This window comes from Protomyctophum bolini (genome assembly GCF_963924005.1).
Source record: "Protomyctophum bolini genome assembly, chromosome: 12".
Classification (NCBI taxonomy): Eukaryota; Metazoa; Chordata; class Actinopteri; order Myctophiformes; family Myctophidae; genus Protomyctophum; species Protomyctophum bolini.
The window spans coordinates 22,077,527-22,104,588 of record NC_137873.1 but is presented as its reverse complement, the minus strand read 5'-3'; the positions used below and the strand labels follow the sequence as shown (position 1 = coordinate 22,104,588).

The window sequence follows — 27,062 nt, the reverse complement described above, 5'->3', positions numbered from 1 at the left end:
CGATCTAGAACACAGAAAAAATAAAAACGTTGAAACACTTTTTACCTATGCCTTTATTCTTTAAATGAGTGTACCGGAAGATCGTCTGACTTGACGCAGGAAACTGAAATGATGGAGCTCTAGCGAGCGTCACCTCTACGCCAGGACAGTGAGCAGAGGCAGTGGACAAGCACGGAAAATGTAATGACTTTGCCATTTTAATGTGTGTACATAATATCATTTAGAAAGTGCTAGGCAGCTGGTGATTTCTATCATTCTATGTATGTAATGTATGTATGCATCATGCTAATGTTTTGGAATGGATCATGGTCTTCTTCGCTAACTAGCAAACCCAGAGCTAGTTAATAGCATCAGCCAAGCCTCCAAGCTGTCAGTTATCCAGGTGGTGTTAATGCTAATCTGTTCAACCTAGCTGTCTGGTTAGGGTCTGGAATGCTGTATGTAATGACAAATCCAAATCCACCACCTATTTAGACCTTTACTTGGAATATTTGATGCATAATAAGATATTTTCCATGATACATGTTTATAAGCATAGTATTACAACAACGATTGAATGTTATTGCACTTGTGCAACAACATAAAACACTGCACAGTGTGATACTAGTTGCCTATACCAAACAGAATGTATATTATATAATTTACAATTGCCCATTCCCAGTTGCTAACTTGCTGATTGTTGCACAATGTTGCAGCCACATTATCTCAAGGTTGTTTTGTTTTTTTAGATTATGTATCAAGCACTTTTTCATTTTAATTTCATTTCTATAGAGTTTGTTCAGTAACAGGGGTCTCAACCCTCCAGCTCTTTAGTAGCTAAACAGAAAATACATTTTCAGGTGGGATGGCCGAGAGGGTATCCATTCATCAGCTTCAAATTTATAATGTTCCAGTCTATTCTTTGTGTCATCACTTCCAATTTCACTCGTTTATCCTGTATCCTGCTATCCTGACCTGAAAATGCATTTTCTCTTATATAATAATAATACACTTTATTTTAAAGTGAAAACAGTGTTTACAAAAACATCTGACTATAGGGATAATTAACTACATTTACTAAAGAGCTGGGAAGACAGGGAGACCCCTGAATCGATATTTCATCCATTATTCCATCCCGATTGATGCCTCAGTAGAATATATATCAGTAAGTTATCTAGTCAGATGGCGAGGCAACTTCAAATAGGATAATGACCTGACCTGCTACAACAAGCACTCTGTCATGTAATCTTAACTGGTGTTACTTGGGTTATGTCTTATGTGACATGCATGGCCCTATAGGCTATATGACTTAGAACAGGCTCCTTGTTTGTAGAATGATGAATTGAGCAGCCCTGAGCCCTGCCATACTCAGGTGTGAGACAGAGACTTATATAAGCCAGTCCCTGCCTGTCTACCCCCAAGGTTAAGCCCTCACATGTCATCGTTGCCATCCTGTACAGCTCCAGATCAGGATGGTGACAAGGACAGGCGAGTAGCTGGCTGCCAAGTCATGGACATGCTGCCACAATGACACAGGAGACACTCGCTAGTTCCCAGTTATCCATCAAGGTGGCTGCCCTGCGTGCGCTGGACCTACCACTGTCTGTCTACAACTCCCTCACACAGGTAAAGGCCTCCACAGAGTCCGTTTTAACTTGCGTTCCGTTGCGTTGCAGGAGGAGGTAGCTTGGTTGGATTGTGTGAGAATCCAATTGAATTCTTTCAAGTGAGACGGCAGAATCTTTCCTGGCTTTTGTATTTTAGTCTAAACTAGAGAGTACATTTAATGGGACAGAACGTTTTATAAGTGCAAGATTCTCAGTTCTAAACAAAACACCAGTGCCAGTCTCAGTCTACAAGTTCGTCACGCAGATGAGATGTAGTCTACATGGTTGTAAATCCATCTAAAGACAACACCAAAATAATTGTGTAATTATCTTGCAGATAACCAATTTTAAAGGCTTCAATCTTACAAAAGGTGAGCTTGATTTTATGCGTGCGTGCATGCGTGCAGTGTAAACAGAATAGAAATAATAAGGCAGAGTGCTGTCTCTTGTGCAAATAAGAACTTGGACGCAGATAACAATTACTATTCAATGTGCGTGAATGAATAGAGTATATTCACTCATACAACATACACAATTTGACTGGCAGTGAAGTAGCAAAGAATACTTTCACAAACATACATGAAGTGACAGTGCCAATGTGATAGCCTGTGTAGTGTCACCGACATGGCGACAGGGTTCAGCGCCGGTTCAGTGCCTTTTTTGTTTATGTAATATTCTGCCTAATGTAGTATGCACTCAGTCAATATTATTGTTGTTGTCATAGCTCTGCACCCCTACATAAATCATCAGTTGGTGGAAATGTGTGGCAGCCTAGTCGTAGTATGTAATGCCCATCATCATTGAATGAAGCTATCTATAGCTGTAGAACTTGGCTTAGTGAGCTGTGTGAAAATGATACTTTGAATTCTAGACAGTACACTGTCTCGCAGTAGGTGTCTACCTAGTCATAGGAAGATTTACTCCACATTTCGCACAGTTCACGCTGGACGTTTTGGCTTTTGAATGGCCTTCTCTGCAGGTAGACAAATATCGTTGTGGGGTCTTATACTGCATATGTACTGTATATACACTAAGACAGCATATATACTGTGTGTGTGTGTGTGTGTGTGTGTGTGTGTGTGTGTGTGTGTGTGTGTGTGTGTGTGTGTGTGTGTGTGTGTGTGTGTGCGTGCGTCCGTGTGCGTGTCCGTGTGCGCGCTCACACACGTAATAACATGCTATACATATGTTGCATAATTCTAACTCTGTCTTTTTTACGTGTCTCCTTCTAGGTGAGCCTTAGCACAGATGCCAAGAAGTTAGTGGCTGCCACCGCTCTCGGTGGCATTTCACTTCTCTTCCTCGCGCGCCACTTCCAGAGGCGAAAGGGAAAGAAGAAGTGCCAGTCACCCGAGTGGGAACAGGCCAGCTTTGAATTCCCTCCCATACCGAGGAACGGTAAGGGACTTGGGCCTGGGCAGTGTTACATTGCTGCAATTTGCAAATGGAAGATACTTTTAATCACGTAAAGCTGTTTATGCGTCACATTTTGTAGTGCAATTGCAATATTCAGCAAAACAAAAAAAGCCAGTAAGTCACTGTACAAGTTAATCCTCTACCAATAAATGGCAATAACAAGCTGACCTGTTATCTTGAATTTACATCGTAGACTAGTGGTTAGTATATAATATAGTCAGAATTACTGGTTGTCAGCCTAGTCCTCTACTAAGCTACCATGTTTAATACAGATCAGGGTATAGATAGATAAACACTATAACTTAGAATTTAGTCATAAGAGTCATATAGATAAAGGGCATTACATTAAATGGCCTAAAACTATAGATGACACTTTTATGGTTATTACTAGCATTTGTTCAAACCTGTATTTGTCACAGTCATATCTGACATTATCAAACAATGTAGAAGTAACCTAATGCAGAGCTCTCTCTCTCTCTCTAAGGCAACAACAACAACCGACACAGCTTCACTCTCTCCCTCAACTCCAAGAATGGTGATTCCTGTGATCACCTCCCCAACAGAGGACCCTACAGCAAACTGTCTGGGTCCTTACAGAGCCTGACCTCGGTAAATACATGGTTGGTGGCTGGGGGGGACAAAAATGTAGTCGGTAGTTGCACTTGTGTAAATGGGCTCTGTATTAGAGGTGAGCTAAAATGCCTTATTGTAAGCTACTGTAGACGTGATTAATCATTGGTACTATAGCGCTACGTTTTAAACAGACTCAATATTCTAGTAAGGGGTCAAGATGGGATCACAGTATGTCCAAATAGCTTCAACCAATACTTTTCATGGTTCGTTTTAAAACCTCTTGACCGTTGCCCCCGCCGGTGGGGGCAGCGGCTGTCCACCTCTGAACAGCGCTCAGCAGGTCAATGGAGACCCAATTGGTCTCCGGTTCCAACTCAGATGTTGCGGATTTACCACCTTTACCCCCCTGGGGTTTAAGAGGTTTTAATCCACGTTTCCAATGTGTGAGGTTGCATCATAGGGCGCAAAGATGATAAGGGCCTGATAGTTTGGCTTTGGCTTTGGCTTTGGAAATAAAGTGTTTGAAATACCTTTTAGCGATGCTACACTAAACACTGCACACTGCTGCATTTTTCAGATTTTTAGCTGCGTTTTCCTCCGTCCAGTCTGCAAGGTCCTTTATCTGAGCTTTCCTGACACAGTAAACCACACCAATGTGGTACACTGCAAAAGATAAATAAAGTCCAAACAAATATCACTTTACTCAAGTTTACCTGGATAATGTACACTAATAATAATACAGGTAAAAGCAGTGTGAATAACATTCAACTACATTCAAAACTGAGACATGCTTTTTGTTGCTGCTGTTCTGTCAAGCTTTAGGCCTGTCCCAATTATTACATCATCTTTTGATCCCAACTGCATAATCGTTTCCATGTTGAAAATGTTTCTACATTTTCTATCATTTAAAAAAAATAGTGGAAATCGACAAGCTTTGTGAGCAATTATTAAATGTCAGTCGATTCTTAGTTTGTATATTAAAATTATCTTTCCTATCTGCCCTATGCAATTTGTATTTACGAAGCCTAAATTAAATTGTATTTATATTTATATATTCCAATGTTCAATGCCAAAATCACAACTAAATAATCTCTCATTTGTTGTATGACAATGAATTTCCTTAGCGTGTACCTCTATCTTCCTCATCTCCTCCCAGGTGAAGAGCATTCACTCAGCCAGTAGCTGCACGTGCGCTAATGAATCCAGTTGTTGGGACAGATCACTGGACGATGACATCTGCAGTGTGGTCAGCATACCTGTGACCACACCAGAAAACCTGTACCTTATGGGTGAGGAAAGAAAACATACCATCAGTGAATACATGCATATGAATGGAAAACATTGTGGGATCACTGGGATGAAAGCTTTTTCAGCACAGGACTCATAGAAAGGTGTGTGTGTGTGTGTGTGTGTGTGTGTGTGTGTGTGTGTGTGTGTGTGTGTGTGTGTGTGTGTGTGTGTGTGTGTGTGTGTGTTTGTGTGTGTGCGTGTGTGTGTGTGTGTTTGTGTTTGTGTGCGTGCAGGTATGGAGCTGTTTGAGGAGGCTCTGAGGCGATGGGAGCAGGCATTGACATTCAGGAGCAAACAGACTGATGATGAGGCCATCCCACCCTCACCGTGTGCTTCAGTCAAAATGGCAGCTGGAGATGCCATTGCCGAGCAGAGCATGGAGGTTGGCACATGCACATCAGGTGTATGTAAATGAAAAGATCTTAAAGTCATACTGTCTAACCTTTTCAATTTAACAAAAGTTAGTTTTGTTATAACCTTTCACTGGTGTATTTGTCACACGAACCATTCCATATGAATGTGTTCTAGACAGCTTCTCTATGCAGTAACACTAGTGACTGACTACCGGTAGTTAACTCCGGTTCCATTTTCTTTCAAACTGAATTATTGTAATTACAGTTCTGACAGACAACAGAGCTACAGATGTGTTGGATATTACACAGTGTGACTTTAACAAATTAAATTCATTTTATATATTGAGTGCTTAACAATTTACATCTCAGCTTGAGTATCAGTGGAAAGCCATTGTGCAGAATTGTATATAGTCACTGGCTGTATATTATTGCCACACTGTCAAAGCAAGCACAATTTCGAATGATGGTAGGATATATAAGATGAGTCAGACTTTTAGAAGCATTTAGATGCATTTTAATAACATATGAAACTCAGATATATGCGCTTGGGAACAGTCTAAATTTGAGACCTATGAATACCATCCATAGCTATTACTCAACACCTCAGTCACTGGGTTCAGTCTACATCAGTGACTCTTAGGATTAGTAGTACAACGGTTTTTAGATTAGTTCAAGTTAGGTACTTAAGCTCTTCCACCAAAACAGATGATAGAGTCTGGTGCTTGCTCTTCTGAGGGGGCTAAATTAAACATTTGAAGTACATTGCAGTATTATCAGTGTATGCTGTACATACATTCTTTGCAGGAGTGACCACCTTAGGATTTAGGAACTCCTTTGAATCAAATGTGAGGAATGGTTGCAAATTCTACCTCTGCAGCCATAAGACTTAATAGTCTAACCTGAGAAGATCAAAACTATGTTTATTAAAGAATGAAAAGGTATTATAGTATAAATGAGGTTAGCAAAAAGGTCCTCCTTTGAGAGATCGCTTGGACATTGGGCTGTACTTTATTGTTACATCTTGTGTACAGGTACATAAGAGTCTGCCCTAATGCATATCAAACTGGGGGTGAAATTATATAGTTTGAGAATCACTTACATAATGGTGGAACATGGCTGTCCTTTTTCTAGGACATGGTCAGTCCCGAGTTCATCCACAAGCTGGAGTCTCTACTGGAGAAGGCCTACCGTCTCCAGGAGGACTTTGAAGAAGCACTGGACACCTCGGAGTCGTCCTCATCACACAGCAACCGACAGGGTCAGTCAGACTCACTATATAATATCTTTACTGTCGGGCAGAAACCTTGTGACTCCATATTTCATGTTTTTGTTTTTAATAAAAGGGTATCTTTGAAAAACTAAGAAAAGGACCGGCATAAATGTTTGTGCATTTGCATAGATTTTATCTGAGAGCTTTTTTCTGTAACAACTTGCGTTGAAAGTTAACAGGCCATAGTAGGAGTCTGGTTTCACAGAAGACAGATAACAACAGGTTTTAAGCAACACCTCTGGCAGTCAGGAAGAATGCAATACAACTACGGTTTCTTCAATGTCACTCCTGTTTGCATCCCACACATCTGCTGGCTATTGAATAGACAAGCCCGGGAGACTTTTATCAAAGTGTTTCAAAGGTCCACAACATTGAAGATTACATGCATTACAATAAGCAGAAGGTTGTAACCATAGGTCAACAGCATAATATGAAACAAAACGCAAGGTGTTAAATGGCCCTAACAAGACATGTATCTATTAAAATAATATTCCAACTTCAGCGGATGTTACCAGATAAGATAGACATGTCAACCAGAGAAGACCTAGAGGACACCTACCTGAGAGACGGCTTCTGTAAGGATGTTATTTGTTGTTCCCTCTACCAGATAATATGACAGATATGTCAGTGAGAGAGGACGCCTGTATGAGAGACAGCATGAGCATCGCCTCCACTGACTCCTTTGTGACTGCTGCTGAGGTAAGACAATCATCTGTCACACATTATTATTATTATTTTACTGACGGATAAATTAATAAAAGATCGTTTGTCTTTTTCATTTGACCACTAATATACTTAAATGGAAATGTTTCTTTTCTTTATAAAAAACAAATGAAAATTATGCCTACGTAATCTCAGCTGTAGGAACTGAAGCTTGGTAACAGCAGGGGGCTTGATACAGGCCTAGTTCTCCCGTGCATAAACAGCTCTGCTCTAATTTACTCACAACGTCCCACTCCCTACTCAGTCTTGTGAGCTTGTATCGGCTATGTTTGTCAACTGGAGGTCCGTCTGTGTAACTAGTGCCATGGTGTTAAATGAAGGATTCATGGGTTTTACTTTTGATACATATTTATTTAAGAATCACTGATCTTCAATGATTTATTGAGAATGAAGGTTGGATCAAATGAACCCCAACTGTGTGTTCTCTGTATGTTGTAGCACTGATTACGCAGGGTAAGTTCTTGCCAGTAGAACTGGGTCAGTTATCTATAATTAGACCGTTTAACATTCCTCCATCATTGTACTGTATATAGCCTGGTTTAACCACCCCCTCTCCTTAAAGGACAACTTTAGCTTTTTTCAACCAAGGTTCATGTTTTAGGTTATTAGAGAAAGTAAAAGATGGGTGGGGGCATTCGAACATGGGGCTAAATATGTATTCTTTTACTAAATGTTATAGCGATTTCTTTTTTATTATTTACTATAGTCCATCTAGATGGACTATAGTAAATAATAAATGGCCAGATGTAATTTTATAGGGTCTAGATTCTAGACCCTATAAAATTTCATCTGGCCATGAAAGATCACGGGATCTATTGATTGTCATGGAGGAGGTGACAAACTGACATATTGAGCCTACAACGCACAGTATGGCATCCCCCCTAGCTAGTACCCCCCTTCACATTCAGTAGATCTTGTGTGGCCAGATGTAATTTCTCGGGGTCTAGGACTATATAATAATAATAAAAAACACCGTAACATTTTGTAATAAAAATACATATTTAGTCACTTGTTCGAATGCCCCCACCAAATAGCTAAAATCGCTAAAACGAAAGAAAGCAGCAAATGAAAGAAAATTAACACTCATCTTTTGCTTTCTCTAATAACAACCTAAAACATTAACCAAAAAAAAAAAAAAGTCCTTTAAGGACATTTAGCAAGAGTGATTGTCGGTACAGCCTGCATGGTTAATCAAAGCAGGACTGCTCACGGTTGGAAAAGCCTGGGGAAGCGAGGTTAGCTCAAGGCGACTAAGGGTTTAGTAGAGCCAGAGCTCTGTGGAACAGGACGTTTCAGGTTTAGACACGAGGACTTGTGACCTGCTTAATATGCTTAACCATGATTACGACTTACTTTATTAACTTCACACGGGGGATTAACAGAAAACATTTACCTACCTAACTACTTACCTAATGTACCTGATGTAATCCATCAACAGAAAAACAATGCTCAGTGAAAGCACAAACAAAACATGAGTTTAACCACTTATTTCATACGGCTATTCACAAATAGTAGATCTACAAGCTCACACAATGTGATGCGACGCATTGTGAGCTTATAGATCTACTATTGTAGAAAAGTTCTGTACACAAATCTTCTCTTATGGGGTTCTTTGGCACCTCATCTTTTCACATGGGGATCCATGACCGTGACATGGAAATGCTTGAGAACCACTGGTCTATAGTTTCTATGAGGGTCCTCAATCCTCACTGCATGGCACCCAGTTTCCTATACCTACAGCATGCTGTCCCTTTGTGTCACAGCTATCAGAGCACAGAGAGCTAAGGAGTTCCAGTGCTGTGGCCATTTACCCCTTCTACGAAGAGGCACTGCAGATGGCAGAGGACGGTAACATCTCCTGTAGGGTGATACGGTAGGATTACCTGCTGCATCCGATTGTGTGTTACTATGTTCCCTTACATTTATTCAGATTCTTATGTCGAAGAATATCTTCTCCAAATCCTAGGTGGAATGGGTGTTGTTATGCAGAGAACCTACATCATGTCAATTATTTATTATAAGTGTTATATACCTTTTCAATGACAGAACAGAGACGCTTGAGTGTGTTGGGGACATGGACTTCTTGGCCAAGTTGCATTGTGTACGGCAGGCGTGTCAGGTATGGCTCATGCCTTAGTATGTGCAGTAAAGATAAACATGAACTCACTATTACTCTAAGCCATATGAGCTATATATGCTTCGGTATAAAGAAGCATAAATAAGACTTGAGGCTATAAAATATGTCTTGTTTTTCCTACAGCTCATTTTGTACGAGACGACGACCAGGACGTTTCTGGCTGAAACAGGAAAGAAAATCTTGTCTTCTATAATTGTTAAAGCAAGAAAGGCAAGACTGAACCTGCAAAAGTCCTACATCCATTTCACACACATCAAATTTAACTTCTCAAACAAAAGACTGATCATTTTCACTACATTTTCATTTTTGTCTGCCAGAACCCGATAAGATTTGAGGAAGTGTTTGAAGAGATGATTTCCTTCCTGGAACAAACAGAACACTGGGAAAACACTGAAGTAGAACTCGCCACACATGGGGTGAGATTCCATTTATTATGGTACACACAATAGTAAACACTAACACAGACAGTGTGCACACAAACACTGTTCATAGGAACTCTTTAGCCAACTGGCTTGGCCAAGGAGTTCCTATGAACTTTCTTCATAAGAACCTGTTTCTTACAAACGTTTCCTCAATATGTTGTTCATAATTCAGAGAGCTCAGTAGAGTTGCAAAGATACAACTGTTTGTATCTTTCCTCATAAACATACCACAGAAAAGACTACACAAGAGAAACATTGTCAACAAGTCATGTAATCTTCACAATTTCAAGCTGGAAGGAATATGTAGCAAGGATGTTTGACTAATTAATTCCCCTCACATAGTGTACTGTTTCAACCATTGGGCATGCAAAGTGAACGAAAACAAGTATCATAGACGTGGCCTTGACAATTCGATAATTATTTAACATCTGGGGCACAACTATTGAAAAGTGGGACATGAGACTATCAGTCATAGCTTTGAGTAGCCTACAGTAGTGTTGTACTAAGCAGATGTGTGCATTACTCACCCTAGGGCGTTCTCAGTCAACTTGTCATTTTAAAGGGCCACTTCACCCCTTTTGCAACCAGATCTTATTTTAATGATGTTTGGGAGACAAGAAACACTTGTCTCCCAAGTGTCCATGGGGCTCCACTGGGCTCACTTCCTTCCTGGACTACAATTCCCATAATGCTTTGGTCCACTGCTCCTCCTTGTGGATAGGGGGAGGGCTGTCTTACTGAGACAACATGTAGTCCGGGAAATAAGTGACCCCAGTGTCCATGACATCATGGAGCCCATGGACACTTTGAAACACTGAAATATCTAAAAACACATATTACCCACATAAAAACCCCAGGAAAGTGTTTGTCTCCTAAACTACAAACTAAATAGGATCTGGTTGCAAAAGGGGTGAAGTGGCCCTTCAGGGTTGATTCCAACTCAACCTGGCTATTCCTCCTGGCTAGGTCAAACACCTCAACTTCTACGACATTGTGCTGGACTTCATCCTGATGGACTCATTTGATGACCTGGAGAACCCTCCCGTCTCTATCCAGAATGTTCTCAACAACCGCTGGCTCAACAGCTCCTTCAAGGAGACGGTGAGTAGGCAACGAGAAACATACAGTAGTTTAATGCAGTGCTTCTCAAACAAGTACCAGAGTCCCCATAAGAGAATATTTGAGCTGTTATATATTCAAATATTTATAATTTTAGATATAATAAAATAGGGGTTTAGATAATAAAATAGTGTTTAAAGACATTTAATCTGACTCAAATATTTCACAGGCAGTGGCATCTAGTTGCTGGTCAGTCCTGAAGCAGAAGAGACAACACATGAAGGTATTGTACAAGACGGAAAGATATTCATGTATCGCGTAATTCCAAATTCTGTATCATAATAGTACATTTACACTGGCAACTTAGATCAACTTTGTGTATCCGGTTAAAATATAATCATACAATCCTAATGTGACAGCTTGCTAACTCCCTGCATGCCACTTTCGGTTTCGCCCCAGGTGTCTGATGGTTTCACAGCCCATTTCTATGCAGTGTGTGAACATATCAGCCCAGTCCTGGCCTGGGGCTTCCTCGGACCCAAGAGCTCCTTGCATGACTTCTGCTGTTTCTTCAAGGTCAGTTAACCGTTAATAATGGCATGAAATAGATTCAGCCTGTTAGTTCCTTTTTGTGTATAATAGTTTCTCCACCAAAACAATGAGAAATGAAATGTCATTGCATTGCATCGCCTCTGTTTGGCCAACATTTTGATGGAGTCACCCGTCATTAATAGGGAGTGTGGCCATAATGTGTATCGCAGTCTCCAATTGATGACAAAACAATACACCCACATTACACATTAGTGCAGGGATACTCAAATAGATTTACCTGTGGGCCACATTACAAAAATGGCAAGGGGCCAGGGGCCAGTAGATAAAATTACGACATTAATGATACTTGATAACTTCTCTCTTTCAATTGCTTTATTTTCGCAAAATGTATCAAAGTACAATGTGCATGCACACAATATGTAAATAAATAAATGTGTTACATTTTCTTGCATAAACACAAAGAGCTGTTTCCATAACTGCACAAATTATTGCACATAACATGAGTAGCTGTTATAATAACATAACATGAGTAGCTCTTTGCCTGCCTGCCTGCCTGCCTGTCTGTCTGTCCATGAGTAGTTATTTGTCTGTCTGTCAATGAGTAGCTGTCTTACTGTCTGCCTGTCTATGAGTAGCTGTCTGCCTGCCTGTCTATGAGTAGCTGTCTGTCTGCCTGCCTGTCCAATTCTCCATGAGTAGCTGTCTGTCTGTCTGCCTGTCTATGAGTAGCTGTCTGCCTGCCTGCCAGCCAGCAAGTTGGTTAACAGAAAATGAATTGTTATGGCTGAGTAAAATAAAATACAATAAACACAATTTGCCTGAAAATAGATTACCCAGATATGACCTTTTTCATGAAAAAAAATGAGTAGTGATATGGCTGACTGAGTAAAATAAAACAATCTACCTGAAAATAGATAGCTATAAGTGAAGAGCAATTTCCGCAATTACAATTTCCGCAATTTCCATTTCCGCAATTTCCATTATTTCCATTTCCACCATTTCCGCAATTTCCGCAATTATCATTTCCGCAATTTCCGCAATTTCCATTTCCGCATTTTCCGCATTTTCCGCAATTTCCATTTCCACCATTTCCGCAATTTCCGCAATTACAATTTCCGCAATTTCCATTTCCATTTCCAACTATTAATGGCAGCTGGGTTTCATCATTCAAATAAAATAGAATTCTGTCCGTTTAGCTATAAAATTATGTCAGGGAATAGGGATACACAGTATGTGTTTCATTTGCATTGCATCCCCCCCCCCCCCCAAGCTTTTATTTTCGTTCGAGTAATAGTACAACTCTAATAGTATTACTTATAATAATGTAATTAAAGATAACTTCATTCAGATTTATTTATTTTTATTTCATTTTCCAGATTTTTTTTTCTTCTTTTTTTTAGATTTTCATTGGTGGGCCAGTCATAATGGTCCCGCGGGCCTGATGTGGCCCGCGGGCCTGAGGTTGAGTATCACTGCATTAGTGGGTGTATTGTATGTCCAGTTCCGGACATTCAAGTAGACAGTGTTGAAGTGTCTCCAATTAAAGTCTTAATAACTATTACGATATGACACACCAACAGTAATTGCTTTGCTTCATCATGGTGCATGTATGACTTGCCTGCAGGATCAGGTGTTGTCCTTCCTGAAGGACATCTTTGACATGGAAAAAGTTCGATATTCCACAGTGGAGAGCTTGGCAGAGGACATGCTCCACCTACTGCACTGGCACTCTGAGCTGCTGCTGGCCTACCTGGGGACTGACTCCCTGCCACACCTCAACGGATGTGCCTCTCCACAGGTACAGCTGGTGCCCAATACCCTCCTGGAGGCCACGACGCAGTGAGACTGAGAGATGCAAACAGATCTCGGGACGAATTATAGTTTGCAAATGACTGGCGGTTTTTGTAAACTACTTGTGAATACCAAATGAATGGGGCTCGACCCGTTACATTTGTGTGAATGTCAAGATAATCACTGACTTCGAATTTAACTTATCCATGTTTTTTTTTCATAAATTACTACCCTACTTCATCGTACAACAGTGGCAGTGTCACACAAAAGCATAATTTGTGTCACAGGGGGGAAAAGCTAAAAACGCCACTCTATTATGCATTTTTAACTAGAATTCTGAAAGGGAAAGTGGTTGAGGTTTTTAACCAATGAAAAATATGAACACAAGGTTTTCGCCCAATAGCAACGATGCTTTTGAGACTGACAATTTATGTAACACCTTCGGAATAATACTTAATCTGCGAACCCTGTCCACCTGGTGCTTCAGGCAGGTTAGAACAGTTGCTTGCAACTACTATTTAACTCTGGTGTGCTTCCACAGGAGCTAATTGAGGGGGAAAAGCCCATCATCATAACTCATCTTATTGTTCCCATGTTGGAAGGACCAATTAAATAATCTGTGTCTCATCTGCCTTTCGCTACATAACATGATCCTCCATGGTGTGACCTTCTCCGCAGTACATGTCTTCTCATGGTGCCATGGCAACTCCTTAATGTTAAGTACCACTTTATAATGGTCTCATTGTAGTGTATGAAGTAAAGGGTCTGCATTTATACAGCGCCTTTATCTAAAGCGCTTTCATGTGTCACATTTACACACGGGGGATAGAATTAATGTATAAATATACTACACTATGGCCAATATAAAGTGACACTGGTGTTTTTGGTTAACTTTTTATCATACAAATATCTTCTTATAAATCATGGCACAATTTTATAATTTCTCTTTGATGTGAGCTTCTGTACTTTTTTTTTGCTATGTGTATTGTAAATAGTCAGATAAGTGCTGTTTAGGTGTGTGTGGTTGGAGGGGAATCTATTTATTTTAGATAGCAATATATGTATATATAGATTTCTAGACCCTTGTAGAAGTTTAGCTTTGTGGTCTGTACTGTGGAGGATCTTGCTAGGACCTCAGGGTTAAAACGTAATGCCAATTAAAGGCAAACCTCCCACAATTTAACCTTTGTGGTCCAAACCCATCTTGAAACAAGGGAGAATGCGACACGGTCATTCTAGAAATGAACAGTGACCATGGCAAAAAAGAGTTTCAAATGGAAGGTTTAATAAGGTTAACCACCATATAACACCAGAGGTTGGACATAAATGCCTTCATATTGGCCTTACGGTCATCCAGCCCACCCACATTCAGAGCTGCTAATTATGCCTTGTATTGAAAGTTTTTGGGAAATCCTAAATCAATGTGGTCAACTATGCTTGTATAATATAAGATGGTTCATCTGTATTCTTGATGACGATAGCCAAACACATGAGCAATAAATGGTATCTAAACTCACTTGTTTTCCCAAATAAATGTGTGACTTCCAAACTTGCCAGCAGGCACATTAAAGCACCAAAACTTTTTTTTTTTTTTAATTTGAAACACATTTGGAATAATTAAACTTAAATCTCTTAAGGGGTTTCCTAGCACATTTTTTCAGAAGGGGGAGAAATACTAGCCATTCTGCCAAACTTGGATGGAGCAAGTGTCAGGTAGTTAGTGGGTGTAATGTATATTAGTGAAATAAAGAGTTGACAATGACAAGTATAAGTTATGTTACAATTTTATTATGGACATGGCAACAATGGGAAAAACGGTCAAAACAAATAAAACTAATACATTCTTTATTATACACAGCACATGAAACCTTCGTTTACCTCTAAGGCATGCTCCTTATTTTTCTCACTTCTGTTTTGTCTTCTACACCCCTCAATGCGGTCTTTGTCGAAACACTTAGTTCAGAGGGAAAGAACATCTCACACGCAGAGATAATCGACAGCTTCAAACAGTATGTGACCTTTTCAACAAAGTAAAATCTGGATTCAAATAAAACAGTTCCCATTTACTGACAACAGAACTAAGAGTTCTCACATTTAAACCCACAAAGCCCAACAGTACCTGGTCCTCATCCAACTCTCTAAAGCATTGGTTCTATGCAAAAGTCCTAATGACAGTGAGTGGTGAAGGCATTCAAGAGATTCATGAAAAATGAAAAGACAGTCCATCAGACAACTAACACTATGGCATGGTTAAGAAACAGTCAATCCAAGCTGAAAAACACCCATCTGACCAACACTTTGCGATCATCACAAAATTTGTCATTTGATTGCATTGCTTGGTTTTACCTTAATCACTGGAGCGCTCGAATGGTCTACGTTCACAGCGGAGGGACAGACTCAAAGGATTCCTCCTTTTGGGGACAAACTACCACAGGGCCTGATTTCTATGACCTAAGCTTGCAGCATCCTCCAACACTGTGTGAGAAGTGAAGGCAGCAGTGTTTGAGTAGTAGATTTGCACTGCACTTAAGGGTATATTCACAGGTCTTCACACCATCACAGAAAAGAGCATGTATTTCAATGCTGGACTTGAATAATTGAGCACATTGCTAACCTATGGCAAAAAAAGGCTTGCATTGCATGCATTTGTTTTACCAAAGTCAAAACAGGAGATCGGTAGAGTACTAAAGCATCATTGATATAAACCGACTTTAAAACTTACCATATAAAATATGACTTATATTGAACACTAAGCACATGTGACTAAAAAGAGCTTAACTAACCAAGGCAACAAACAGGTTAACTTATGCAGGTGACGTTCTGAAAACATTGCAATACCTAGTCGAGCTTGGTGTAAAGACAAGTCATAACTCATGTCATACCATGCAATAAATTCATGATCAGAGCACAGATCAGAGCACATTGTCAGGGGTTCCGTTTAAATCCTGCACATCACCGGGCGACAACTAAGCACAGATGCAGCATGGAACTTAAGAAAGAAATACTAAGCATCTTTTGTGTGTATGATATTTGTCATGTCACAGGTCAAACACTTTTGTTTCCTTAGGTTTTGCTTACCTGTGTTACTGCAGCAGAACCTAAGGTGCAAGATCTGGGATGACACTGCAAAGATCAGATATTTCACTGTTTGCCATGAGTTAACAATGCAGCCAGATAATTGACTTCAACTTTGAACAGTGCTCATTCAAATGGCATGTCAGGTAACAGTTAGTTCTCCCATCACTGAGCTAAATCAGAATCACGTCCAACTAACATTCCACATGCTCATAAAGACATCTGAGAACAGGAGAAATCTATACATGCTACAATGGTGTTTGAGTCAGAAATAATGCAGTACGTCTTTTTCTCTGAGCAACTCCGTTAATTCTGGGGATTAAACAACATTCTGAAAACAGCATGGTCATCACATCTTAACTGAATGGCACATGGCAAGTCATATGTTCAAACGCGGGGGGGAAAACATACAGAAACCTTAGATGGGTCTACCAAGTGTTAGAGTATTCTTACACATCAGGGGCCCTTCGTTCAAAGTTCACAGAAGAACAATCAAACTGGCACTCAATTCCTACCTACAACAAGCTACAATTGAAAACTCAAATAATTCTATACCAGTCAAGAGTACTGCGCCAGAATGCACAATAATGCAGTCAAATGAAGGGGGTGATTGCAACAATCTCAAAAACACATCAAAGCACTTTGCCTCTCCTTTCAAAATGTTATACTTACCCAAATCATAAGGGGGGAAATTGCAATACCATTTTGGCAAGAAAATTCTACATTTTGTATATGCAAGTTCTCAAACATGGAAGAAAATTATTCTTTCTTCAGTGTCACAGTATTGTACTTACAGGATAGGAGGGCTCAACTGGATGGAAGGACTTGCTTTAGCCACCTCCGAACCCTACAAACTTTAACTTCTTATGTTGCATAAACACTAACAGAATGGGCAAGAGCAAAAAAATGTTTGTAATTGTGTTTTATAGTATCAAAAATGTTTTTAAAAAAGCCATCAAATTTATACAACTGGGTTCACTTTCAGACACTTGGGACATGGGGGGGAAGAGAACAGTACTTTTCAATGCAAATTAATATTTCTGTACAGTGGTGTCTTTACATTACTGTCCTGAAAAAGAACAGCACAAAAAAACTAGAAGTATGCATTGATTTCTTGCAGCCAGGAGGAAGTAGTGAAAACAATATATATACTTTGCTTACCGCTTTTCTAAACTTTCCTGTGAAGGAGGAAGTATCTATCAAAGCAAATACACAGTGCATACTACCCCAAAGACAGCAAACCAGGCGAGATTAAAAAGAGTACGCCACATCTCCGCAGTTAACGCACGCGCATAAGACAACCTCTAAGCTTTCTTACAACACATCTGCCTGTTGCTACAGTCAAAGAGCAATGATCAATAAACAGCACATTGAGAAATGGGTATCAAGGAAATCCATTGGTCTGAACCACTCAGAATCATTGCACGCATATAACGCATGTATCTAACATAACCAGGAGCTGTATAGACAGTTGGAGAGAGAGACAGGACAGCGCAACTTTGAGTCAGTAAATTTTCACATAACTAAAAACAATGAGGGCCTGCACTTGAAAATGTTCTTCAAAACATCCCATGGTAAAAAAGAAATAAACGAGAAAAAAAAACATGTCATTTCAACCCCTTCTCTACTGCCCCAACTTACCAACACAGAGGTTTCATTTTGTTTTATTGCAAAAACACAACAGGCAATATTCATTTTAAAAACTGAGATGATTTACATATAATGACTACAGTTAATAAACATGAGTACTAACCACAGTGTATGTAGATAACAGGGCTGGAATGACCATATGTATAATTACCTCACTAAAAACAAAGCATTTGTACAAGGAAAAAAGAAAAAAAGGAGGACGTGTTCGCTGGGTAATTCGCCATCTATGTGAAACACTTTCAAACCAAGGAAATTAAGATCTTCATCAAGGCGTCTGCATCCATACATTAAACAAAGGATTTTGTTTCGACAATGTAGCATTTACTTTATGTCCACTTCACATTACTGGCCCTGTGCAGAAGAAATACATAGAAGATACATGGCATGTTAACAGCAGAAACAGTGGACTCAGCTTCCCAAAATTTTAAATAAACGCCTGCGTGAAAAGGGGGAGGAAACAATGTTATTAAATTTGCTTTGCTGCCTTTGCTTTGCCTCTGCTGCCCTGCAAAACCTGAGGATAAAGGGTTAAGGCAATGTCAAGACAAAAAGAAAAAAGCACTGGGAGTTTGAAGCAGGGTTGGGTGGGTTGGGTGTAGGAGAACATTAAAAAAAAAACATACAGAAGAGGAGGCAGAAAGATGGATGCAGGGAGGACAGGTTCTTAGCAGGGGTGTACCTGGGGTGCTTGTGGTTGGCCGCCCATGGCTTGAGGGCTGCCTGTGCCGTAGTAAGCGGCCTGCTGGCGGTAGTACTCTGCCCAGGCAGCGCTGTAGTCTTGCTGGGCTCCGGGCTGGGCGGCAGTCGCTGCTGCTGCTGCTGCAGTGGCCTGAGGGGCAGCTTGTCCTGGAAACACCAAATACAATCTTCTCAGTATTGTCTCCTAGGCATGTGTCTCACTTGATGCTGGCTAGTGGATTAATACATTTCATACTTTCATTACTAGCCATTTACTTAATGCTATAAAAAAAATAAAGTCTTTAATTTTGCATTATTGCAGTCGAGTTATTAAGTTGATGTTAACAACGTACAACGGTACATTTGAGCAGCCTCATTACATTTTAAGACGGTTGGAAGAAACTTTGTGGAACATTAATTTAAAATGAACTTCTGTAATGTGAGAGGGTGAACGAACCAGCCACTAATGCTTTAGGTGGCAGGACAGAATCCTTCTGCTTTGCTTTGGGGCAGCTGTGTGCAGACAACTCTACTGTAAAAAGAGCTGCAAGGGGAACACAGCTGCCCATATAACAGCATTAACCTTGGTTGATGGCCATTAACACCATTAACCTCAGTTGCTGCCAATAACGGTTGTTCTCAAGTAGTTTTGCATTGGAGCCCTAAATTGCATCGATTGCTTAGCTGGGACTCATTCTGTTAAACATGATGTCTGATGGCACTCAATTTAAAGACACTGGGAAAACTCAAGAAACAGCGGTAGTTAGTGGTTGTAAACAGAACTGCATCTTGTTTTCCCACATCACTACAACAGACAGTCGTTTTAATTTGGGTACATTACCGACAAAACTGAAGTGCATTTACATTCTGACTTTAATGTTATTGTATAAATTATCCTTTCAGTCTACAAGGCAAGTCACTACGTTTTAGAACCTACCTTGTTTCTTATAATACTCCTCCCAGGCTTTAGTGTAGTCCTGGGGCTGCTGGCTCTGTTGACCTAGAAAGATATGGTATTTGTTTAACCAACAGACCACCGACACCCATCACCCTCCTACTCTAATTTCGCATACAAAACAAAATCCCAAAAATTACAATGCAATTGACCTTTGCATTTCATATTACTACACCCTTCATTTTAACAAATTAATTCAATTCTAATCATGTAATAACAGCAGTTAACCCGTGTCCACCTGAAAGGTCTTTTAGCTAGCAGTGCTAAAAACATCCATGAGAAGAATGTTGGTTAGGGTTCTTATTGGTAAATAGTTTCTTAAAATAGTTACATTTAATGATCAGCCTTATTAGACACTCAACAGCATGTCAGACATTTAGAGCAAAATGCATTACTAGGCAACCAAGAGAAGTTCCTGTTGGACATGCAACCTAACAAATATCACATGATCAAGTGGTGGCCATAAGTGAGGACAGAGCCCTATGGTAGTCCATTCGATAAGCTACTCTTTGACTGAAGGAAAAGGTGATCGTCTTGTTTCTTTACATCTGTGTGTGGAGTTGAACAGAATAGTATGGGCTGGAATGCCGAACAACAGGGGATGACAGGGGATCCAGCCAACGACACCTCCAATTTTCTCCCAGGAATAAGTTATGTGGCCCATAGCCGTTTAAACTGCCTTAAGTTTTGGTAATAAGTATAGTACGCTTAAGCTACATAGATATACCCGTTTTCTTGTAATATTCCTCCCAAGCCTTGGTGTAATCTGCCCCTCCACTCTGGCCTGGAGCCTGCGGGTCACCTGTTAAAGATGGTACAATATGATTGGTAACCATTCTCCTTTTTTCTTTAAAGAAAAAAAAACTAAGACCACCTGCCAGGATTAGCTAAAGGGGAAAACTGACCGCCAAATAGAAAGAGGGGTGTTTTTATATTTTTATTTCCTCTAAGGAGATGCATACTAAAAAAAAGGATGAATCCAATTCACCAAAACTTTTCACCTACGCTGCTCTATGCTCACTGAAGACTTTGTTTCCTCAAGGAAAAATGTAGCCCGTTGTGTAAAGCAGAGCGTTACCTTGGCCGTTAGTCTGCGCTGTGCCAGGCGCTCCGCCGGTGGGCGTCATGGGAGCCTGAGGCTGCCCACCGTACTGAGAATAGTAGGCAGCCCAAGCCGCTGCGTTAGCGTCAGCTGCCGCCTTATCTGTAGACAAAAGAAAGCTTTATACATAAGGGGGAAAATAGACAAGTCATATAGCTCTGCCCTGAGGAATATTGACCAAATGGTGACTATTTCCAATTGGAGTTGTGGTTAGGTTACCACCAGCTTTATTATAGATTTTGAAGGCCAGTCCAGGCTTGAGGCGCGTTGGTAGATTCCTTTTGTTCTATATTTTAAAGGGCATTTGTACTAATGACATAACTTTAAAACTATAGCAGTCTATGAAGTGGTAAGCCCCTTAGATAGCATTTCTGTAAACTTAGATAGCATTTGATACAGACTTATAGCATGTTATGTAGACAGCACTATAATTGCATTGTATGTACTATGTAGTCATAGCACGTCATAGTACATATGTATAGCATAGTATAGTATATATGTATAGTTTCATTATATAGATATTCCACTGTTACTTTCTTAGCTTACACTTCATGATAAATGCTTTTTTATGCTATGTATTCCCATGCTTTTTGTTCTTGCTTAATGTAAATCGCTCTGGATTAAGAGCGTCTGCTAAATGCCTAAATTGTAATTTGTAAATTGTAACTCACTGGGATCTGGTTGGCCTTGCAGTGTATGAAGTGGTAACTCACTGGGATCTGGTTGGCCTTGCTGCTGCCAGTGTCCTGGGAAGCCATTGCCCCATCCCTGAGGCTGATAGGGTGCAGGTCCCGGACCACTGGAGGAGGAAAAGACAGTCAGTAGGGTTTGTGATTTGAACAAAGATTTTCTTTTTTAACCCATTTAGACACCTCCTATAACCTAACTTAAAGTTGTCTGAAAACCTTACTAAATAATGTTGCTATACGAGACATGTGTATGTGACACAGAGGGCACAGCTGGCATTAAAGGTAAAACAACGTATAGGTAGCACCAGGTCGAAATGGGTTAAAGCTCAAGGCTTAAGATGACAAGACAACCTTATAGTTTCAATTCCCCTGATGGCCAGTTGTACTTACTGTGGTCCAGGAGGTCCCTGGTTGTATGGGCCAGGGTTGTATGGGCCCATGGGGGCTCCAGGTGGGCCAGGTGGTCCTGGTCCAGGCCCATGGGGTCCTGGACCGCCATGGGGTCCTCCGGGTGGGCCGTGTGGGCCTCCCATTGGAGAGACGGGACCCTAAGAGGAAGAAGAACATACAAAACATGAAGATCAAAGAATACATCTGTAATATTTTCTGCAACATTTTCTTAAACATAATTGTAGACCACTAGACGATCCATTTGTTTAAACACCCCTCACCCCAATTTTCTCCTCCACCAGTTGCCTGGCATAGTCGATCTGTTGTGGGGAGCCACGCACAGTGAACATCTTGATGTTGGGGTCCGCATTGGGGGGTGGGTTTCTCTGCAATTCAATCCGGGCCCCAGACTGCTGGCTGATTCCTTTGATTGTCTCACCACCTGGATGGAATTAAAAACAGACTATTAGGAAACACACACAACCTAATTAGATGGATTATTAACAGTCAGTGACAAACAAGTAGACAGTTCTGTGGCCTGGAATTATGACTATTATTATAGTTTCATATTTTTGGTGGTGAAATAGCAGCCACATGCCTTTTCCAATGATGAGACCGGTTTTCATGGTTGGGACGGTGAAGGTGAACTCTTGCAGACCACCAGGAGGACCCATGTTCCAGTTGCCCTGTCCTCGACCCCTTCCTCTGCCGCCCCCATGGCCACCCGGAGGTCCACCTTGTTGGACACTCCTCAACAGGTCAGTGATGATCTCTGCTGCGTGCTGGGCCTGCTCTGGAGGGCCCATGATCTGGGCTATCCTCTCTGGTGTGCTGCCGTCGTCTGCGTTAAGGAAATAAGAGGATTAATGGTCAACACTCACCCCTGAATGCATTACAAAACCAGCGTGAAGTGAGCGGCGCTCTTATCATCATGACGTAAAATAGACACTATGACTCCAAATTATCCATTCATTGTCAATAGGAATTTAATGTTTGTTTAAGACAGTTTGTGGACAGTAACTAAAAGCTGGATGTAGGAGGGGCTCAAAAATATCAGGGAAAGTATTTGTTCCAATTATACAGATTCAGGAAGGCACTCACCTTGCTTGAACTGGATCCTAACACCTGTATCACTTTGAATTTTCTTGATCATCTCTCCGTTCCTGCCAATTACAATTCCCACGGCAAACCTAGGGACGGGAACCTGGATGGGGGCGGCATACAATCAGTCTCTCGCTGGAAATAAATATATCTGCTGATGGAAATGTATTAAGATGAGATAAACCTTTAAATTCAGGCGTCCCTCAGAATAAAAGGTTGTACTTACTTCCACTCTACTTACATCTAAGCTATCCCCTCCTCCTCCTCCTCCATTTCCACCTCCTCCTCCCCCTCCTCCTCCTCCTCCTCCTCCACCACCTCCGCCTCCTCCTCCTCCCATCCTGGAGCCGTACTCTCCCCTCTGCTCCCTGAAGCCTTGGTCTCTGATCAACTCCATCACCATCTCTTTGGCTTGCTGGATGGACAAGGACCAAAATTGATTAATGACACATGGGATAATTATAGTGTGGTATGTTAATCACAGAAGTTTCAGGTTTAGTCCAGGGGTATGGTAAACAACAAGAAGACAATCTCTACTAATATCAATACACATGGAAAAACCAGAGGACAACAGCCTACAGAAATGTATAATCCGGGTGAAGATGCCCACCTGAACTTTAAAGGGTTCGCCTGAAATCCGGAGAGGTTTGTCTGCGCCTGTGTTCTGAGGTCCTTCTTGGATCATGACCATCTTCACTCCAGCTCGTTCCTGGTGGTTCAAGTTAGTGAAAAATCATCAATACAATGTCTACTGACATGTGAACCAGAGAGACTGCATGCAAGTGAAAAACAGAATTAACACTCTGTACCCCTCAAACACAACAAGATAAGATTAGTGTGCTATGATGAAACACTGGAACACTTGACATGGTAAGAGTGTAAAGGTCCTTGTCGACTGGACGTGTGACGAGAGAACAGCCAAAAAAATGTAGCTAAAAATCAGAAAAACGCAGCCGGGTCCTTAATTGTGAATTTATAATTAAGTCACAATGGGCAGACTGTGTGCTCACCTGAAGGCTTTTAATGGTCTCCCCTCCCTTCCCAATGACCAGACCAGCTTTGGAAGCGGGGACCATGACCTCCTGGACAGACATGCCTGGGCCATCATTGTGGTGGAACGCTGGCGACGGTCGTCCCTTCTCAACAATCTCTGAAAGCAGCCTCTTTGCGGCCCTATTTAAGATTTAAAGAAAAAAGGGTCAGCAAACCACATCAATCTGTGACTTGTCTTGTAACTTGTTGCAGGGCTCATTTATAGGGGAAAGGAACACATGGAAGTGGCTGATAACTTACATGATGGCGTCTTGATTTCCTGTTAATGTAACAGACCGGTCTGGCATTCCTCCGCTATCTAAAAAGCAAAAACAGAATAGTTGATGCACATGTCTTGTTGTATAGGTTTTCCATTACAGTTATAATAATGTCCAACAGTTAAAACATCAACACTTACCTGGGGCAATCTGTATTTTGCATCCAGACTCCTGCTGCATGCGGGAAATTTGCTCGCCCCCTCTTCCAATAACTGAAGCAAAAACAAAACACAGTTACATTGTATACACAATAAAATAAGCACTTGGTCTACGTGTGTTTAAAGAACAGGAGAGTCAACTCACTAAATCCAACCATTCCATCAGGGACCTTGAACTCCTCTGATATTGACCTAAAAAAAAACAAGAAAGTAATGATATTAATGATTTGGCATTATATTTTTTTAGCCATATGTTGTCTCACAACAACAAGTCTAATCATGATATAGGAATTAGAATACATACCGTGGCGCACCACCCATTCCCCCCATGGCAGCTGAAAAAGCTGTAAACAAAGAAAACCACATGAATAAAGCAATAGTCCTGGGAATACAAAGAAATGGTTTACTACTACACTTAAACATAAATTGGACTATTTGTTTCATAAAAGGATGGATATGTCACGCTCAAGTCTCCAGTAATACTACGGGGAATATTGGCATAGTTTCCTGACAAAACACTATTTCTTCTCTATATTATGCTGCAGTTTGCCATTTCTCATGCATTCGTTTACTTGCACCAAGAAGGTTAATTAAGGCGGGTTCTAGTTATGCAAATGTCAGGGACATCAACATGCAAGGCAACTTGGCCTCCATTTAAAAAATACCAATTAATAACTAATTTTTAATACTCACGGTCACTAGGAGCTACTTTCTTAGTCTCTGGTTGGTCTGAAAAGATGAGAAAGAGACTTCATAAACACCAGTTTTAAGTACCCATTACTCTACTAACGTGCCAGTCCCATTCTAAAACATGCTATTTTCGTGGACGACAATGCTTAGTGCAAAGCAACATGGTTGTTTGCAACGTGATTGCAGCACAGAATTACATATTTATTTTAAACACACATTCAAACACTTGAATCCATTCAGACACAGCAGCACACAAAGTACATAACACAAGCACAAGTTGTGTGCAAAAACCAACCACCAACATTCATATACAGTAAGATCCTCAGTGGTTTTATTATCCGTTTGCAAACCTGAGACTGTACTAGAGCCAGGTGGGCCCATATGGATCCATTTGGTTCCTAGTTAAGTGAACATTAAGGACTTTACTGTATGAAGTACACACACAGCAAATTAATAATGCATTATGTATTTAAAAATTATACTACCTCGGATGTTTACATATACAGTTAAGTAATGGATGGGGCTTTGCAATGAATGCATTTTGGGCCACTGACCTATATTGTGGTTAGGCATGGGAAAATACCCACCAGCATCTTCTAAAGGCCTCTTCTGGCCTCCGAAGCCAAAATCATTCTGGTTCGGTGCTGCCACGCCATCGCCTCCTATCTTGGCTGCGATCTAGAAAAAAACAAACACCCGACGACACTTTAAAACAAAATGTGGCTAGATGTTTTAATGTATATTGTAAAATAGTCACATCATAGTCATCACACTACGCATAGTTGTGGCCTAGGCCCGGAAGTGTGACTATGAGCCAACAAAGGAACCTCAAGATTAGCCACCAAGCTAGCTCACATACATTCGTGGATATGCGTTTAACTTACACAAATGCCCAATTACGACTCATAGCTTTTTTTTCTAACAGTTCATTAATAACCGCACTGTCTTTTCAAATACAAACGCCAGGAATAAATGTGCGCTTTCCGCATAAAATCGTGCGAAGCCACTATTATAGCATTGTCACTGTGGCGTAGCCGTGGTTAAGATGGAGACAGGTTCCCGCTGGCTCGGTTATTTAAGGACATTAACAAAATCACAAAAAACGTCAACAAAACCAATCTATCTCGATCCCATTCCATTCCCAGTGCGATACCGCCAGCGAAAGCGAGCGATCAAAGCCATTATTACCTGTCGTGCCCGTTGCAATGCGTCTTTAAAAGCGTCGTTCATTCCTCCGGCTGAATTCGACGGGGGAGCCACGTTCGAGTAGTCAGCCATATCTCTGCTCTAGCTTCTGTGCCTTGAGCTCGTGTCCGGGAGAACAAGATGGCTGTTTTCATTCATGTGGGAATCTCGCGCACAACACACAGCACGAGCACGCCTCGCGATATCTCACACAAGACACAACGTCCGGTGTGCGAGTGCCGGTTGGCGGGAGACTGATGACGTCAGAATGTAGGCTGGCGTGCGTGGTTTCATGTCATGATGTCAATGTATGTGTATGCAAATGCAAAGAAACTAAAGACCCCCATCTGAAAATGTGTTGTGCCAGGGACACAATATTTGTTGTTAAATTATTCCACATTCTTTATATTTTGTCAAGATTTATTTAAAAATAGCAGACAAGCTCACAAGCTTGCAGATCTGCAAATCTTCAAACAGCTGATGTTAAAGTGGTTACCATATAGGCCTACTGCTTTTGATGGTAACTCACAGACAGACATAACAGACCTTTAGGTCTACTGATCCCAAATATAATTGATTGGTAATCTATCTGCTAGCCTACTGTCTCATATATGCACATGTAAAATGAAGAAAAGAAAATCATTAGTTCAAAACAGCCTTTAATGATGAATGGGGAGGGGGGATCAAGGCAGACTGGCATTTTTCAATTTAACAATGATGTTTTACAGTGGTTTTCAACCAGTGGTCCTTGAGGAGGTTCCAGGCGGTCCCCAGCTAAATGATTGAGGACCAGCTAAATGATTGAGAGTTGGTCAGCAAACCCTTCATTAGATCTTTAACTCTAGGTCCATTTGGACACACAGTTCTTCTAATGGTACCAACATCAATACAGCATGGAATTGTGGAC

At 40.8% G+C, this 27,062-nt stretch overlaps 2 protein-coding genes across 10 annotated transcripts; one reads left to right on the top strand and one right to left on the bottom strand.

Moving 5' to 3' along the window:
• The first annotated feature begins 93 nt into the window (after positions 1–93).
• Positions 94–14,688, top strand: miga1 (mitoguardin 1). Of its 2 annotated transcripts, none has more exons than XM_080778256.1 (16): positions 94–180; positions 1,440–1,605; positions 2,819–2,984; positions 3,487–3,611; positions 4,732–4,864; positions 5,099–5,247; positions 6,350–6,476; positions 7,096–7,187; positions 8,975–9,084; positions 9,258–9,330; positions 9,472–9,558; positions 9,666–9,764; positions 10,737–10,871; positions 11,059–11,112; positions 11,289–11,405; positions 13,006–14,688. In XM_080778256.1, exons 2-16 carry the CDS (start codon positions 1,507–1,509, stop codon positions 13,222–13,224), a joined length of 1,785 nt encoding a protein of 594 aa, XP_080634382.1. In that variant the 5' UTR covers positions 94–180; positions 1,440–1,506; the 3' UTR covers positions 13,225–14,688. The 2 variants fall into 2 exon arrangements, with proteins under 2 accessions (XP_080634382.1, XP_080634381.1); XM_080778255.1 differs by having other exon boundaries at positions 5,099–5,268.
• Positions 14,689–14,938: 250 nt separating this feature from the next.
• fubp1 (far upstream element (FUSE) binding protein 1) lies at positions 14,939–26,286 on the bottom strand. Of its 8 annotated transcripts, none has more exons than XM_080778246.1 (20): positions 26,159–26,286; positions 25,525–25,648; positions 24,974–25,009; positions 24,585–24,624; positions 24,426–24,472; positions 24,263–24,334; positions 24,106–24,163; positions 23,823–23,985; positions 23,423–23,521; positions 23,039–23,227; positions 22,813–22,915; positions 22,310–22,552; positions 21,993–22,153; positions 21,712–21,869; positions 21,304–21,431; positions 20,609–20,734; positions 20,258–20,332; positions 19,513–19,575; positions 18,577–18,743; positions 14,939–18,248 (listed from the first exon to the last, which is right to left on the bottom strand). In XM_080778246.1, exons 1-20 carry the CDS (start codon positions 26,246–26,248, stop codon positions 18,240–18,242), a joined length of 2,151 nt encoding a protein of 716 aa, XP_080634372.1. In that variant the 5' UTR covers positions 26,249–26,286; the 3' UTR covers positions 14,939–18,239. The 8 variants fall into 8 exon arrangements, with proteins under 8 accessions (XP_080634372.1, XP_080634373.1, XP_080634375.1 ...); XM_080778247.1 differs by having other exon boundaries at positions 25,558–25,648; XM_080778249.1 differs by lacking the exon at positions 20,258–20,332.
• Positions 26,287–27,062: the final 776 nt, after the last annotated feature.